The sequence below is a fragment of the Heterodontus francisci genome, chromosome 34 (genome assembly GCF_036365525.1).
Source record: "Heterodontus francisci isolate sHetFra1 chromosome 34, sHetFra1.hap1, whole genome shotgun sequence".
In the NCBI taxonomy this organism is placed as follows: Eukaryota; Metazoa; Chordata; class Chondrichthyes; order Heterodontiformes; family Heterodontidae; genus Heterodontus; species Heterodontus francisci.
Window position 1 is genome coordinate 17,773,262 of NC_090404.1, and position 12,545 is coordinate 17,785,806.

The following is a 12,545-nucleotide window of genomic DNA, read 5'->3' on the forward strand; positions in this document are numbered from 1 at the left end:
GGTACCTCTAGCACCACTAACTGGTGAACTACTGTCCACTCTTTGTTCTCAGGTCTGTGAGGAGAACTCCATTTCCTTATCAGTACCTCATTCTTTAAATAGTAGCAATCAGGGACTCCCTCTGCTTCACTTTCAGACTGGGCAGCCTGTGCTAACTCTCACAATACTGGGTCGGCTCGCTGAGCCTCACCTCGGGAAAATCCATTTAATTCATTCCCTGGGTCTCCTAACTTTCCAAAGAAAGTCTTGAACCCAGGTCGCTGGAGCTGTGAGGCTGCAGTGCTAACCACTGCGCAATCACACACAACCACAAGAAAACCTGTATTGATTTGCTCTTTTTTGATTGGGAACAACTTGGCTTCCCACTGAGATGCTGAATGACATTATATTTCTATTTTCACTCGTTTGTCTGTGGGTAACAATCCGGATGCTAGCACCCAATTTCTGTTACAACCAGGTGAGAAATGTGTCTAGGGGTCTTTTATTGTCGTTACCTGGTCTTATATTAACAGGGTTTAATGTTAAACACACTGTGTTTTGAGCTCCCCTTTGTGTGAATCCTTGTTCACAGTTTCCAATTATAAGACAAAGAACTGAGCACAACAGGCTTTCTTTGGTTTAAAGCAGAAAGATGAGATTTATTAAAACCTTAAAACTTAAACTCTAATACGGTTCATGCCTACGGACACACGACGTGCTCACGCTAGCATGCACATGTGATATAAACATGCAAAACAGGGACAGAAAAGAGCAGAGAAAAAGATAAGTAGAACGGTTTGAGGCAATATCTTGTTACTGTTTCTCGAGCTTGCTGTAGTCCTTGATGGAAGATATGGTCTTGCGTTTCGTTGGGGCCCAGTATGCGTCTTAAAGTTTGTTCATGTTGGAAACTTTTTCTCTCTCTGAGTTTACGTGTCTTCAATGGTTTCAGTTCCCTAAGAGATGAGCAGGCAGACTGGAGAGGCTGTAATTCTTGCTTCAGTTCCAGGAGAGCTCAAATCCAAAAAAACTCCAGCCAGCTAGTCATGTGACTAAAACTGGTTTGACCACTTCTGGGCATTGGGGAAGCAACTGCTGGGTCCCCATTGTTTCAACATTGTCTGGTACTATGCAAATGAACTTCCAGTCAGGGGCTTGCAACTTTACGTTTTAATGTTCATGTGGTGAAATAATGTGTGCCTCAGTCTTGGCAGGTGGGATTTGCCTGACATAATCTATAGGTACATATCCTGGCAAGAGCTTTTAAGAGGTTGGTTGTCAGAGTGAACCAGTTGGTGTTTCAGCAGGCTGGATGACCGAGTGAATCCTTTCCCACACACGGAGCAAGCAAACAGCCTCTCCCGGGTGTGAGTGCGTCGGTGTGCAGTGAGGTTGAACGACCATCTGAATTTCTTCCCACAGTGAGAGCACCCGAACGGTCGCTCGTCAGTGTGAATGCGCTGGTGTTTAAGCAGCTCCTCAGAGCTTTTAAAGCTGCTCCCGCAACTGGGGCATTTGAAAGGCCGCTCGTCAGTGTGAACACGCTGGTGAGTGAGTAGGTTGGAGGACTGGCTGAATCCCCTCCCGCACAGGGAGCAGGTGAACGGCTTCTCCCCGGTGTGCATACGCTGGTGCAACAGCAGGTTGGATGAGTAGCTGAATCCCTTCCCACACACGGAGCAAGTGAATGGCCTCTCCCCAGTGTGGACGTGCTGGTGCTGGATGAGGTGGGACGACTGACCGAATCTCTTGCCGCAGAGCGAGCAACTGAACGGTTTCTCGTCAGTGTGAACGTGCCGGTGTTTCTGGAGGCTGGATGCCCGAGCGAACTCCTTCCCACACAGGGAGCAGGCGAATGGCTTCTCCCCGGTGTGAACGCGCTGATGAATTTCCAGCTGGGAAGGGTAATTGAATCCCTTCCCACAGTCCCCACATTTACACGGTTTCTCCGTGATCCGGGTGTCCTTGTGTCTCTCCAGGTTGGACAATCAGTTGAAGCCTCGTCCACACACACAACACGTGTCTGGTTCCTCCCCGCTGTGAATGGTGTGATGTTTTTTCAGGCTGTGTAACTGGTTAAAGCTCTTTCCACAGTCAGTGCACTAGAACACTCTCACTCGGGTGTGTGTGTGTCTCGGTGCTTTTCCTGTCACACTGATGTTTGAAATCCTTTCTCACAGACAGAACTGACAAACATTTCTCCTTCCACATTCAAAGGCTGATGATATTCAGCTCCTGATGAATCGAGTGACTCTGTCAGATCTTGACATGATGTTTGGTTTGAGATTCCCATCTGCAAACCCTCCAATACCCTGTAAAATGAGTTTATAAAAATCATCACTCAGTCCAGGATAGAAATTCAGAACAGACAATTCTAATTTCTATGGAACATTTTTTTCCTCTCTTGTTCCCCCAAAGCTGTAAATCCCCGTCCCACACACTCCTCCTCCTCCCTGTGCTGAAATCCAAACCCATGGCACCATTTCTTTCCTCCACTGCCAGTTTTCTCCCTCCCTCTATTCTGGCTGGGTTCAGCTCTCCAGCCCCTGTGTGCAGAGTGAGAATCGAATCAATGAGTCAATGATTTTCTCTCCCGGTCACTGGGACCCTGAAACCCCGCCCTCCCTCTGACGTCACCAAGCTGGTCACGCATGCGCCCTGACTCCGCCCTGTCTAACATGGCGGTCACAGCCCCCGCTGTCCTCGGGCCTGTCACCGCGGGGTAAACACGGGGCCTGCAGGCTCTTATTCGGAGCCACAGACCTACTCACAAGCTTATAAACTACCGAGTCCACCCAGGGTCTCCATTGCTCCCCTCTGCCCAGAGGGTCCTTCAGCTTCCCGAACTATCCGTCCGACCTCACTCCGTCGCCATGACGCGCATGCTCAGAAAGCACCCTGATCCTGCGCCGGCGCACTGGGCTGCACTCGTCATTGATAGGGGACTCTCCGCCACGCTGGGGATTCTGGGTAGTCACACCGCCATTTCACAGAATTGCAGAACAGAAAGAGGTCATTCGGCCCGATGTGACCGTACTGGCTCTCTGAAAGAGAAGTTTACCTAGTGCCACTCCTCCACCTTTTTCTCTGTAGCCCTGCATATTTTTCCTTTCCAGATAACAATCCAGTTCCCTCTTGGATGCTTCGATTGAACCTGCCTCCACCACACTCTCAGGCAGTGCATTCCAGACCTTAACCACCCTCTGCGTGAAAAAGTTTTTCCTCATGGCACTTTTGCTTTTACCAAATTTTCAATCTGTGCCCTCTTTTTCTCGATTCTTCCACCAATGGGAACAGTTTTTCCCTATCTATTCTATCCAGGCCCGTCATGATTTTGAATACCTCGATCAAATCTCCTCGCAACCTTTTCTCCAAGGAGAACAGTCTTCACTTCTCCAATATATCCACGTAACTGCAGTTCCACATCCTTGGAACTATTCTGGTGAATCTTTTCTGCATTCTCTCTAATGCCTTCATATCTTTCCTAAAGTGTGGTGCCCAGAACGAGACACAATATTCCAGTTGAGATTGAACCAGTGTTCAAAACAAGTTTAACATAACTTCCTGGCTTTTGTACTCTATGCCCCTATTAATGAAGCCTATGGTGCTGTGTGCTCTATTAACTGCTCTCTCAACCTTCAATAATTTATGCACACATACACTTTCATGCAGGCCCCCACCTGCCGAGCATGAGGCATATTAATTTTGCCACACGGACATTAAATTTCAAACTGTTGTTGAAGTGAAGAAAGGACTTGCTTTAAAGAAAATTGCCAGATCTTGCCTGGAAATACATTTGCATATTAACAGACAGTGCTTGGAAGGACAAAGCAGCCATTCCCTGACACATTCAACCTACAATGGACTTTTGATCACAGACGTTGAAGGTGGCGAAGCTCACATTCCAGATTGACTGCGAAGAAGGCCAAATACACAAACGGACATGGTCAAACCAGCTAGTCACATGACTAACCTGCTGGGCAACCTGAGTTTTTGAATTTGTCCAAAAAGTTTGGGCAGAGAGTCTGTTTGCTCCTGAACTGAGAAGATCTCTCCTGCCAGCTCCAAACTCTTTCTCATAAGCCTCTGAATCCACGGAAGCCACATGGACCTCAAGGGAGAACAGTTTCCTACGCGAACAAGGTATAAGAAGAATACTGGGCACCAACAAAAAGCAAGATCTACCTACAATCAAGGACTCTACAGTGAGCTCAAAGAACCGTAACAAAAACTCTTCTGATATTGCCTCAAACTTTTCCCCTTTTTTTTCTTCTGCTCTTTTCTGTCTCTATTTGCATGTGTGTATCGCGTATGCATGTTAGTGTGGGCGCATCATGTATCCGTAGGCATTAACCGAATTAGAGTTCAAGTTGAATAAATTTCAAATTTTCTTCTAAAAACTGCTACAACCAGGTGAGAAAGGTATCGAGGGGTATGTTACTGTTTTCATCTGGTCTTATTGTAACAGGGTTTTAGTTTTAAACACACTGTGTTTTGAGCTCCCCCTTTGTGAATTGTGCAATGCCCTTTGTGCAAATTGGCATAGGGCAAATAAGATTAGAGAAATTAATGCGTGGCTCAAAGACTGGTGCGTTAGAAGTGGGTTCCAGTTCGTGGAGCACTGGCACCAGTACTCGGGAAAGTGGTGGCTGTACCATTGCGACCGTCTACACCTGAACCATGCAGGGGCCGGTGTTCTAGCGATTGCATAATTAGGGAAGTAGAGAGGGTTTTAAACTGAATAAGGAACAATTTTTGGGAAGATATGGTAAATCAAGGAATAGTAAACAAGGCAAGAGAGAAAATGGGAAATGATAAACAGACCATGACAGGAAGGGGCAGAGCGTACAAATCTAAGAGTAAATCAACAGATAAGGTTATAGGTTACAAACTAATAAAAGGGCAAAACTAAGGCTCTGTATTTGAATGCACATAGCATTTGAAACAAAACAGATGAACTGAGAGCGCAAATAGAAATAAATAAGTAACCAACAGAAAACAGAGAGTTGGGATAAATGGGTCCTTTTCTGGTTGGCAAGATGTAACTTGTGGGGTGCCGCAGGGTTCGGTCCTCAGGCACCAACTATTTACAATTGATATTAATGACTTGGATGCAGGGATAGAAAGTACTATAGCCAACTTTGCAGATGACACTAAAATAGGTGGGATAGTAAGTTGCAATAAAGAAATAAGAAATTTACAAATGGATATGGATAGGTTAGGTGAATGGGGTCTAAATTTGGCAGATGGAGTTTAACGTGGATAAGTGTGAGGTTATCCATTTTGGTCAGAAGATTAGAAAGGCAAATTATTATCTAAATGGAGAGAAACTTCAGAGTCCTTTGGTGCAGAGGGATCTCCGTGTCCTCGTGCACGAATCGCAGAAAACTTGTATGCAGGTGCAGTAGGTAATAAGGAAGGCAAATGGAATTTTGGCATTCATTGCTAAAGGAATAGAGTATAAAAGTAGGGAAGTATTGCTGCAACTGTACAAGGCATTAGTGAGACCGCACTTGGAGTATTGCGTACAGTTTTGGTCCCCTTACTTGAGGGGGGATGCAGTTGCATTGGAGGTACTTCAGAGGAGGTTCACGAGATTGATTCCAGAGATGGGGCGGTTTGTCTTATGAAGAGAGATTGAGCCTCGACTCTCTGGAGTTTAGAAGAATGAGAGGAGATCTAATTAAGGTATATAAGATGATTAAGGGGATTGACAAAGATGACATGGAGAGGATGTTTCCTCTGGTGGGGCAATCTAGAATGAGAGGTGATAGTTTTAGGATAAGGGGTAGCAGATTTAAAACAGAGATGAGGAGAAATTACTTCTCTCAAAGGGTCGTAAGTCTGTGGAATTCACTACCCCAGAGTGCGGTGGATGCCGGGACAATGAGTAATTTTAAAGAGGAGATAGACAGATTTTTAATTAGTACTGGGTTGGAGGGTTATGGAGAATGGGCAGGAAAGTGGAGTTGAAGCCGAGATGAGTTCAACCATGATCGTATTGAATGGCGGAGCAAGGCTCGAGGGGCTGAATTACCTACTCCTGCTCCTAGTTCTTATGTTCTTATGTTCAACCTGATAGCCATTACAGAGACATGGATGCAGCACAACATGGATTGGGACCTGAATATTGAAGGGTACATGGCATTTAGGAAGTAGGAAAAGGTGGGGGGGGTGGGGTAGCTTTGTTAATTAATGATGGTATTAGAGCAATAGAGAGGGATAACCTAAGTTCAGGAGACCAGGATGTAGAAGCAGTTTGGGCAGCGATGAGAAATCATAAAGGCAGGAAGTCACTTGTGGGAGTTATGTACAAGCCTAACATTAACCACACTGTGGGATGGGGTATAATGAAGAAATAATGGCAGCTTGTCAGAAAGGCACAGCAATAATTATGGGGGATTTTAACCTACATACAGACTGGAAAAATCAGATGGGTAGAGGTAGCCTAGATGAGGAGTATATAGAATGTTCTCGGGATAATTTCTTGGAACAATACGTTCTGGAGCCAACCAGAGAGCAGGTTATACTAGACCTGGTATTGTGCAACGAGATAGGATTAATTAATGATCTCATAGTTAAGGCACCCCTAGGTAGCAATGATCATAATATGATTGAATTTTACAATCAGTTTGAGGGAGAGAAGAGTGGGTCCAAGACTAGTATTTTAAACTTAAATAAGGGCAATTATGAGGGCACGAAAGCAGAGCTCGCTGAAGTGAACTGGCAAATTAGGTTAAGGGACAGGTCAATAGAGATGCAGTGGCAGATATTTAAGGGGATATTTCAGAATACACAGAATAGATACATTTCAACGAGAAAGAAAAATTCCAAAGGAGGGACCCGTCATCCATGGTTAACTAAAACAGTTAACGATAGTATCAAACTTAAAGAAAAAGCCTATAATTGCGCAAAGATGGGAGGCAGGTCAGAAGATTAGACAGAATATAAAAAACAGCAAAGAATGACTAAAAGAGTGACAAGGAAGGTAAAATTAGAGTACAAGAGAAAGATAGCTAGAAATATAAAGACAGATAGTAAGAGTTCCTATAGATATTTAACAAAGAAAAGAGTTAACAAAGTGAGTGTTGGTCCTGTAGAAAGTGAGTCTGGGGAATTAATAATGGATAATAATGAGATGTCAGATGAATTGAACAGGTATTTTGCATCAGTCTTCACTGTAGAGGATATAAGTAATATCCCAGTATTAGCGGTAAATCAGGAAATGGGAGGGAGGAACTCAAGAAAATTACAATCACCAGGGAAGTGATACTGAACAAATTGTTGGAGCTGTATGCTGACAAGTCCCCGGGTCCTAATGGACTTCATCCTAGTGTGCTAAAAGAAGTAGCTAGTGAGTTAGTTATTGCATTAGTTTTATATTTCCAAAATTCCCTAGATTTGGGGAAGGTTGCGTTAGATTGGAAAATAGTGAATGTAACTCCTTTATTCAAAAAGGGAGGGAGAAAGAAAGCAGGAAACTATAGTCAAGTTAGCTTAACATCTGTCTTAGGGAAAATGTTCAAAGCTATTATTAAAGATGTTATAGCAGAGCATTTAGAAAAATTGAAGGTAATCAGACAGAGTCAACATAGTTTTGTGAAAGGGAAATCATGTTTAACCAATTTATTGGGGTTCTTTGAGGGAGTTACATGTACAGTGGATAAAGGAGAACTGGTGGATATATTGTCCTTAGATTTCCAGAAGGCATTTGATAAAGTGCCACATCAAAGATTATTGCAGAAAATAAAAGCTCAAGGTGTTGGGGGTAACATATTGGCATGGATAGAAGACTGGCTAGCTAACAGGAAACAGAGAGGAGGCAGAAATGGGTCATTTTCTGGTTGGCAAGATGTAACGAGTGGTGTGCCACAGGGATCAGTGCTGGGGCCTCAACTTTTTACAATTTATATAAATGACTTGGATCAAGGGACCGAAGGTATGGTTGCTAAATTTGCTGATGACACAAAGATAGGGAGGAAAGTAACTTGTGAAGAGGACATAAGAGGGCTACAAAGGGATATAGATAGGTTAAGTGAGTGGGCAAAAATCTGGCAGATGGAGTATAATGTGGGAAAGTGTGAAATTGTCCACTTTGGCAGGAAGAATAAAAAAGAAGCATATTATTTAAATGGTGAGAAATTGCGGAGCTCTGAGATGCAGAGGGATCTGGGTGTCCCAGTGCATGAATCGCAAAAGCTTAGTATGCGGGTACAGCAAGTAATTAGGAAAGCTAACAGAATGCGATAGTTTATCACAAGGGGGATTGAATACAAAAGTAGGGAGGTTATGGTTCAGCTATACAGGGCATTGGTGAGACCACATCTGGAGTACTGTGTACAGTACTGGTCTCATTTAAGGAAGGATGTAAATGCATTGCAGGCAGTACAGACAAGGTTTACTAGACAAATACCTGAATGGGCGGGCTGTCTTATGAGGAAAGATTGGACAGGCTAGGCTTGAAGAGTAAGAGGTGACTTGATTGAAACATATAAGATTCTGAGGGGTCTTGACAGGGTGGATGTGAAAAGGATGTTTCCTCTTGTGGGAGAATCTAGAACTAGGGATCACTGTTTAAAAATGAGTCACCCATTTAAGACATAGATGGGGAGAAATTTTTTCTCTCAAAGGGTCGTGAGTCTTTGGAATTCTCTTCCTCAAAAGGGGGTGGAAGCAGAGTCTTTGAATATTTTTGAGGCGGCGGTAGATAGATTCTTGAGAAGGAAGGGGGTGAGAGGTTATTGGAGGTAGGTGGAAATGTGGAGTAATCAGTTCAGCCATGAACTTATTGAATGGTGGAGCAGGATCGAAGGGTCGAGTGGCCTACTCCTGCTCCTAATTCATATGTTCGTATGAATCCTTGTTCACAGCTTTCCAATCGTAAGGCAAAGAAATGAGCACAACAGGTTTTTCTTAGGTTTAAAGAAGAAAAGTGAAATTTATTAAACTTATTTAAATTGTAATACGGTTAACACCTATGGGTATGTGACACGCCCACGTCACACCCACATTAGCATGCACACACGATACACACATGCAAATAGGGACAGAAAAGAGTAGGAGAAAAATAAAATGGAGAGGTTTGCGGCAGTCTCTGAAGGGGGTTTCTTGTTACTGTTTCTGTGTTTCCAGCTCGCCGTAGAGTCCTTGACTGTAGACAGCTCTTACCTTTCGCTGGGGCCCAGTATTCTTCTTAAACTTTGTTCACTGTAGGAGACTTTTCTCTCTTGGTGTTCATGTATCTTCAATGGTTTCTGAAGCTGGTGAGAGCGAGAGGAGAGCAGACAGGAGAGAGGTCTTCTCAGTCCAGGAGAAAAGTGCTATCTCATTGCAAATCTGTGGCAAGTTCAAAAAACCAACAGCCAGCTAGTCATGTGACTAAAACTGGTCTGACCACTTCTTCTGTGTATTGGGGATGCAAAGACTGGGTCCCTTTGTTCCAACACTGTCTGTTACTATGCAAATATCTTTCCAGTCAATTTTAAGTTTTGATATTCATGTGGCGAAATAATATGTGCCTCAGTCTTGGCAGGTGGGGGGTTTGCCTGACAATACCTAAGAAAGCCTGTTTGTGCTGGTTTCTGTACCTTATAATTGGATTCACTGAGGGGGAGCTAAAAACACAGTGTATTTAAAATTAAACCCTGTTACGGTCAGCACAAGTGAAAGCTGAAAGGGAACCCTAGACTTCTTTCTCACCGGGTTGTAACATACACCCAGGTCCCTCTGCTCCTGTACCCACTTTAGAATTGTACCCTTTATTTTATATTGTCTCTCTGTGACCTTCCTACCAAAATGAATCACTTTGCACTTCTCTGCATTAAATTTCATCTGCCACTTGTCCACCCATTCCATCAACATGTCTTTGCCCTTTTGAAGTTCTACACTCCTCACAGTTCACAATGCTTCCAAGTGTTGTAACATCTGCAAATTCTGAAATGGTGCCCTGTACACCAAGATCTAGGTCATTAATAGATATCAGGAAGAGCAAGGGTCCCAATACTGACCCTTGGGGAACTCCACTATAAACCTTCCTCCAGACCAAAGAACATCCATTAGCCACTACTCTCTGTTTCCTGTCACTCAGCCAATTCTGTATCCATGTTGCTACTGTTCCTTTTATTCTCTGCGTTATAACTGTGCTCCCAAGTCTGTTGTACGGCACTGTACCAAATGTTTTTGGGAAGTCCATGTACACCACATCGACGGCATTACCCTGATCAACCTTCTCTGTTACCTTATCAAAAAACTCCAGGAAGTTAGTTAAACATGATTTGCCCTTAACAAATCCATTCTGGCTTTCTCTAATTAACCCACAATTGCCCAAGTGACTATTAATTTTGTCCTGAATTATTGTTTCTAGAAGCTTCCCCACCACTGAGGTTAAACTGACTGGCCTGTCATTGCTGGGCTTATCTTTACATCCTTTTTTGAATAAGGGTGTAACATTTGCAATTCTCCAGTCCTCTAACACCATCCCTGAATCTAAGGAAGACTGGAAAATTATGGCCAATGCCTCTGCGATTTCCACTCTAACTTCCTTCAGTATCCTTGGATGCATCTCATCTGCTCCTGGTGTCTTATCAACTATAAGTACAGATAGCCTATCCAATACCTCTTTCTTAACAATTTTAAATCAATTGAGTGTCTGAATTACCACCTCTTTCACCATGATCTGTGCAGTATCTTCTTCCTTGGTAATGACAGATGCAATGTATTCATTTCATACCTCAGCCATGCCCCTGCTTCCATATGTAAATCCCCTTTTTAGTCCCTAATTGGCCCCACTCCTTGTTTTACCACTCTTTTACAATTAATATGCCTATAGAAGACTTTTGGATTCCCTTCTATATTAGCTGCCTGTCTCTTTTCATGTTCTCTCTTTGCTTCTCTTATTTGCTTATTCACTTCCCCTCTGAACCTTCTATATTTAAGCCTGATTCTCAGTTGTATTATCCACTTGACATCTATCATTAGCACACTTTTTCTTCTTCATCTTAATTTCTATCTCTTTAGTCATCTAGGCAGCTCGGGATTTGTTTGTCCTACCGTTCCCCTTCGTGGGAGTATACCTTGACTGTGACCAAACTATCTCTTCTTTAAAGGCAGCCCATTGTTCAGTGACTGTTTTGCCTACCAACCCTTCATTACAACTTATCTGGGTCAGATCCATTCTTACCCCATTGAATTTAGCTTTCCCCCAGTTAATTATTCTTACTCTGGCTTGTCCCGTGTCCTTCTCCATAGCCAATCTAAACCTTACAATACAATGATCACTCTCCTCCAAATGTTCCCCTACTGATACTTGATCCACTTGGCCCACCTCATACCCAAGAATCAGCTCGAGCTGTGCCTCCTTTCTCATTGGACTGGAAACATGCTGCTGTGGAAAATTCTCCTGAATACACTCGAGGAACTCTTGTCCCATCTCTGCCCTTTCCACTACTGCTATCTCAGTCTATATTTGGATAATTGAAGACCTCCATTACAACCACTCTATAATTCTTGCACCTTGCTGTAATTTTCTTGCGAATTTGTTCCTCTACATTTTTCCCACCAGTTGGTGGCCTGCAGACTACACTGAGCAATGTAATTGCACCTTTTTGTTCCTTTGCTCTAGCCAACTACATTTTGTCCTTGACCCCTCTGGAATATCCTCTCTCTCCAGCACTGCAATGTTCTCCTTAATCAATACTGCCAGCCCTCCCCCTTTCACTTCTTTCCTATCTTTCCTGAACGCCTTGTATCCAGGAATATTTAATACCCGAATATAAAAACAAGAAATGCTGGAAATGCTCAGCAGGTCTGGCAGCATCTGTGGAGAGAGAAGCAGAGTTAACGTTTCAGGTCAGTGGCCCTTCATCTGAGGCTCCACCTCACAGCAATGTGGTTGACTCTTAACTGCATTCTGAAATGGCCTAGCAAGCTACTCAGTTGTTCAAGGGCAATAAGGGATGGGCAACAAATGCTGCCCTAGCCAGTGATGCCCATATCCCATGAAAGGATTAAAAAAAAAATTCCACATTGACATTTGGCTGAACGGCATGTTCCTGTGTTTTAATCCTATGCAGCAGGGGTGGATTAATGCTCGGGCCCATGAAACTACAGCCATAAATTCCATTTCCCTCGCCTCTCACTCTATTCTCTCCTTGGCCACAATCTGAGGATGCACCAGACCAATCACAACTTCAGTCTCCTATTTGACCCTGAGTTGAGCTGCCGAGCACATATCCTCTCCATCATTAAGGTCACCTCCTTCCACCTCATGTCATGATCCTGTCTTTTTTTCCTCTCCGGCAAATATGTGCGGTGTCTTGGTAAGACAGGAAAGGAGCCGTACTGCTTTAAGAACCAGCAAGCTTTAGGAGCTGGAGAAAGTGCATTTTGGTTGCCATTAGATACAAGCATATGGAGACGGAACCAACCAGCTTCAAAGAATGCATCCTGGTTACCCGGCAACTGCCATTCAGAGACCGAGGAGCAGATAAACAATGTTGCAATTATTTTTTGAACTGGCTTTTTAGTTGCAGACAGTCTGTTCTAACAGAGAACACAGAAAGACAGCT

At 43.6% G+C, this 12,545-nt stretch overlaps 1 protein-coding gene across 1 annotated transcript; it reads right to left on the reverse strand.

The window, feature by feature from the left end:
- Window positions 1-608: 608 nt before the first annotated feature.
- On the reverse strand, window positions 609-11,407 carry LOC137348677 (zinc finger protein 391-like). The gene is made up of 4 exons (XM_068013936.1): window positions 11,310-11,407; window positions 3,953-4,109; window positions 3,322-3,463; window positions 609-1,966 (listed from the first exon to the last, which is right to left on the reverse strand). Exons 1-4 carry the CDS (start codon window positions 11,405-11,407, stop codon window positions 1,215-1,217), a joined length of 1,149 nt encoding a protein of 382 aa, XP_067870037.1. The 3' UTR covers window positions 609-1,214.
- Between the last annotated feature and the right edge of the window lie 1,138 nt (window positions 11,408-12,545).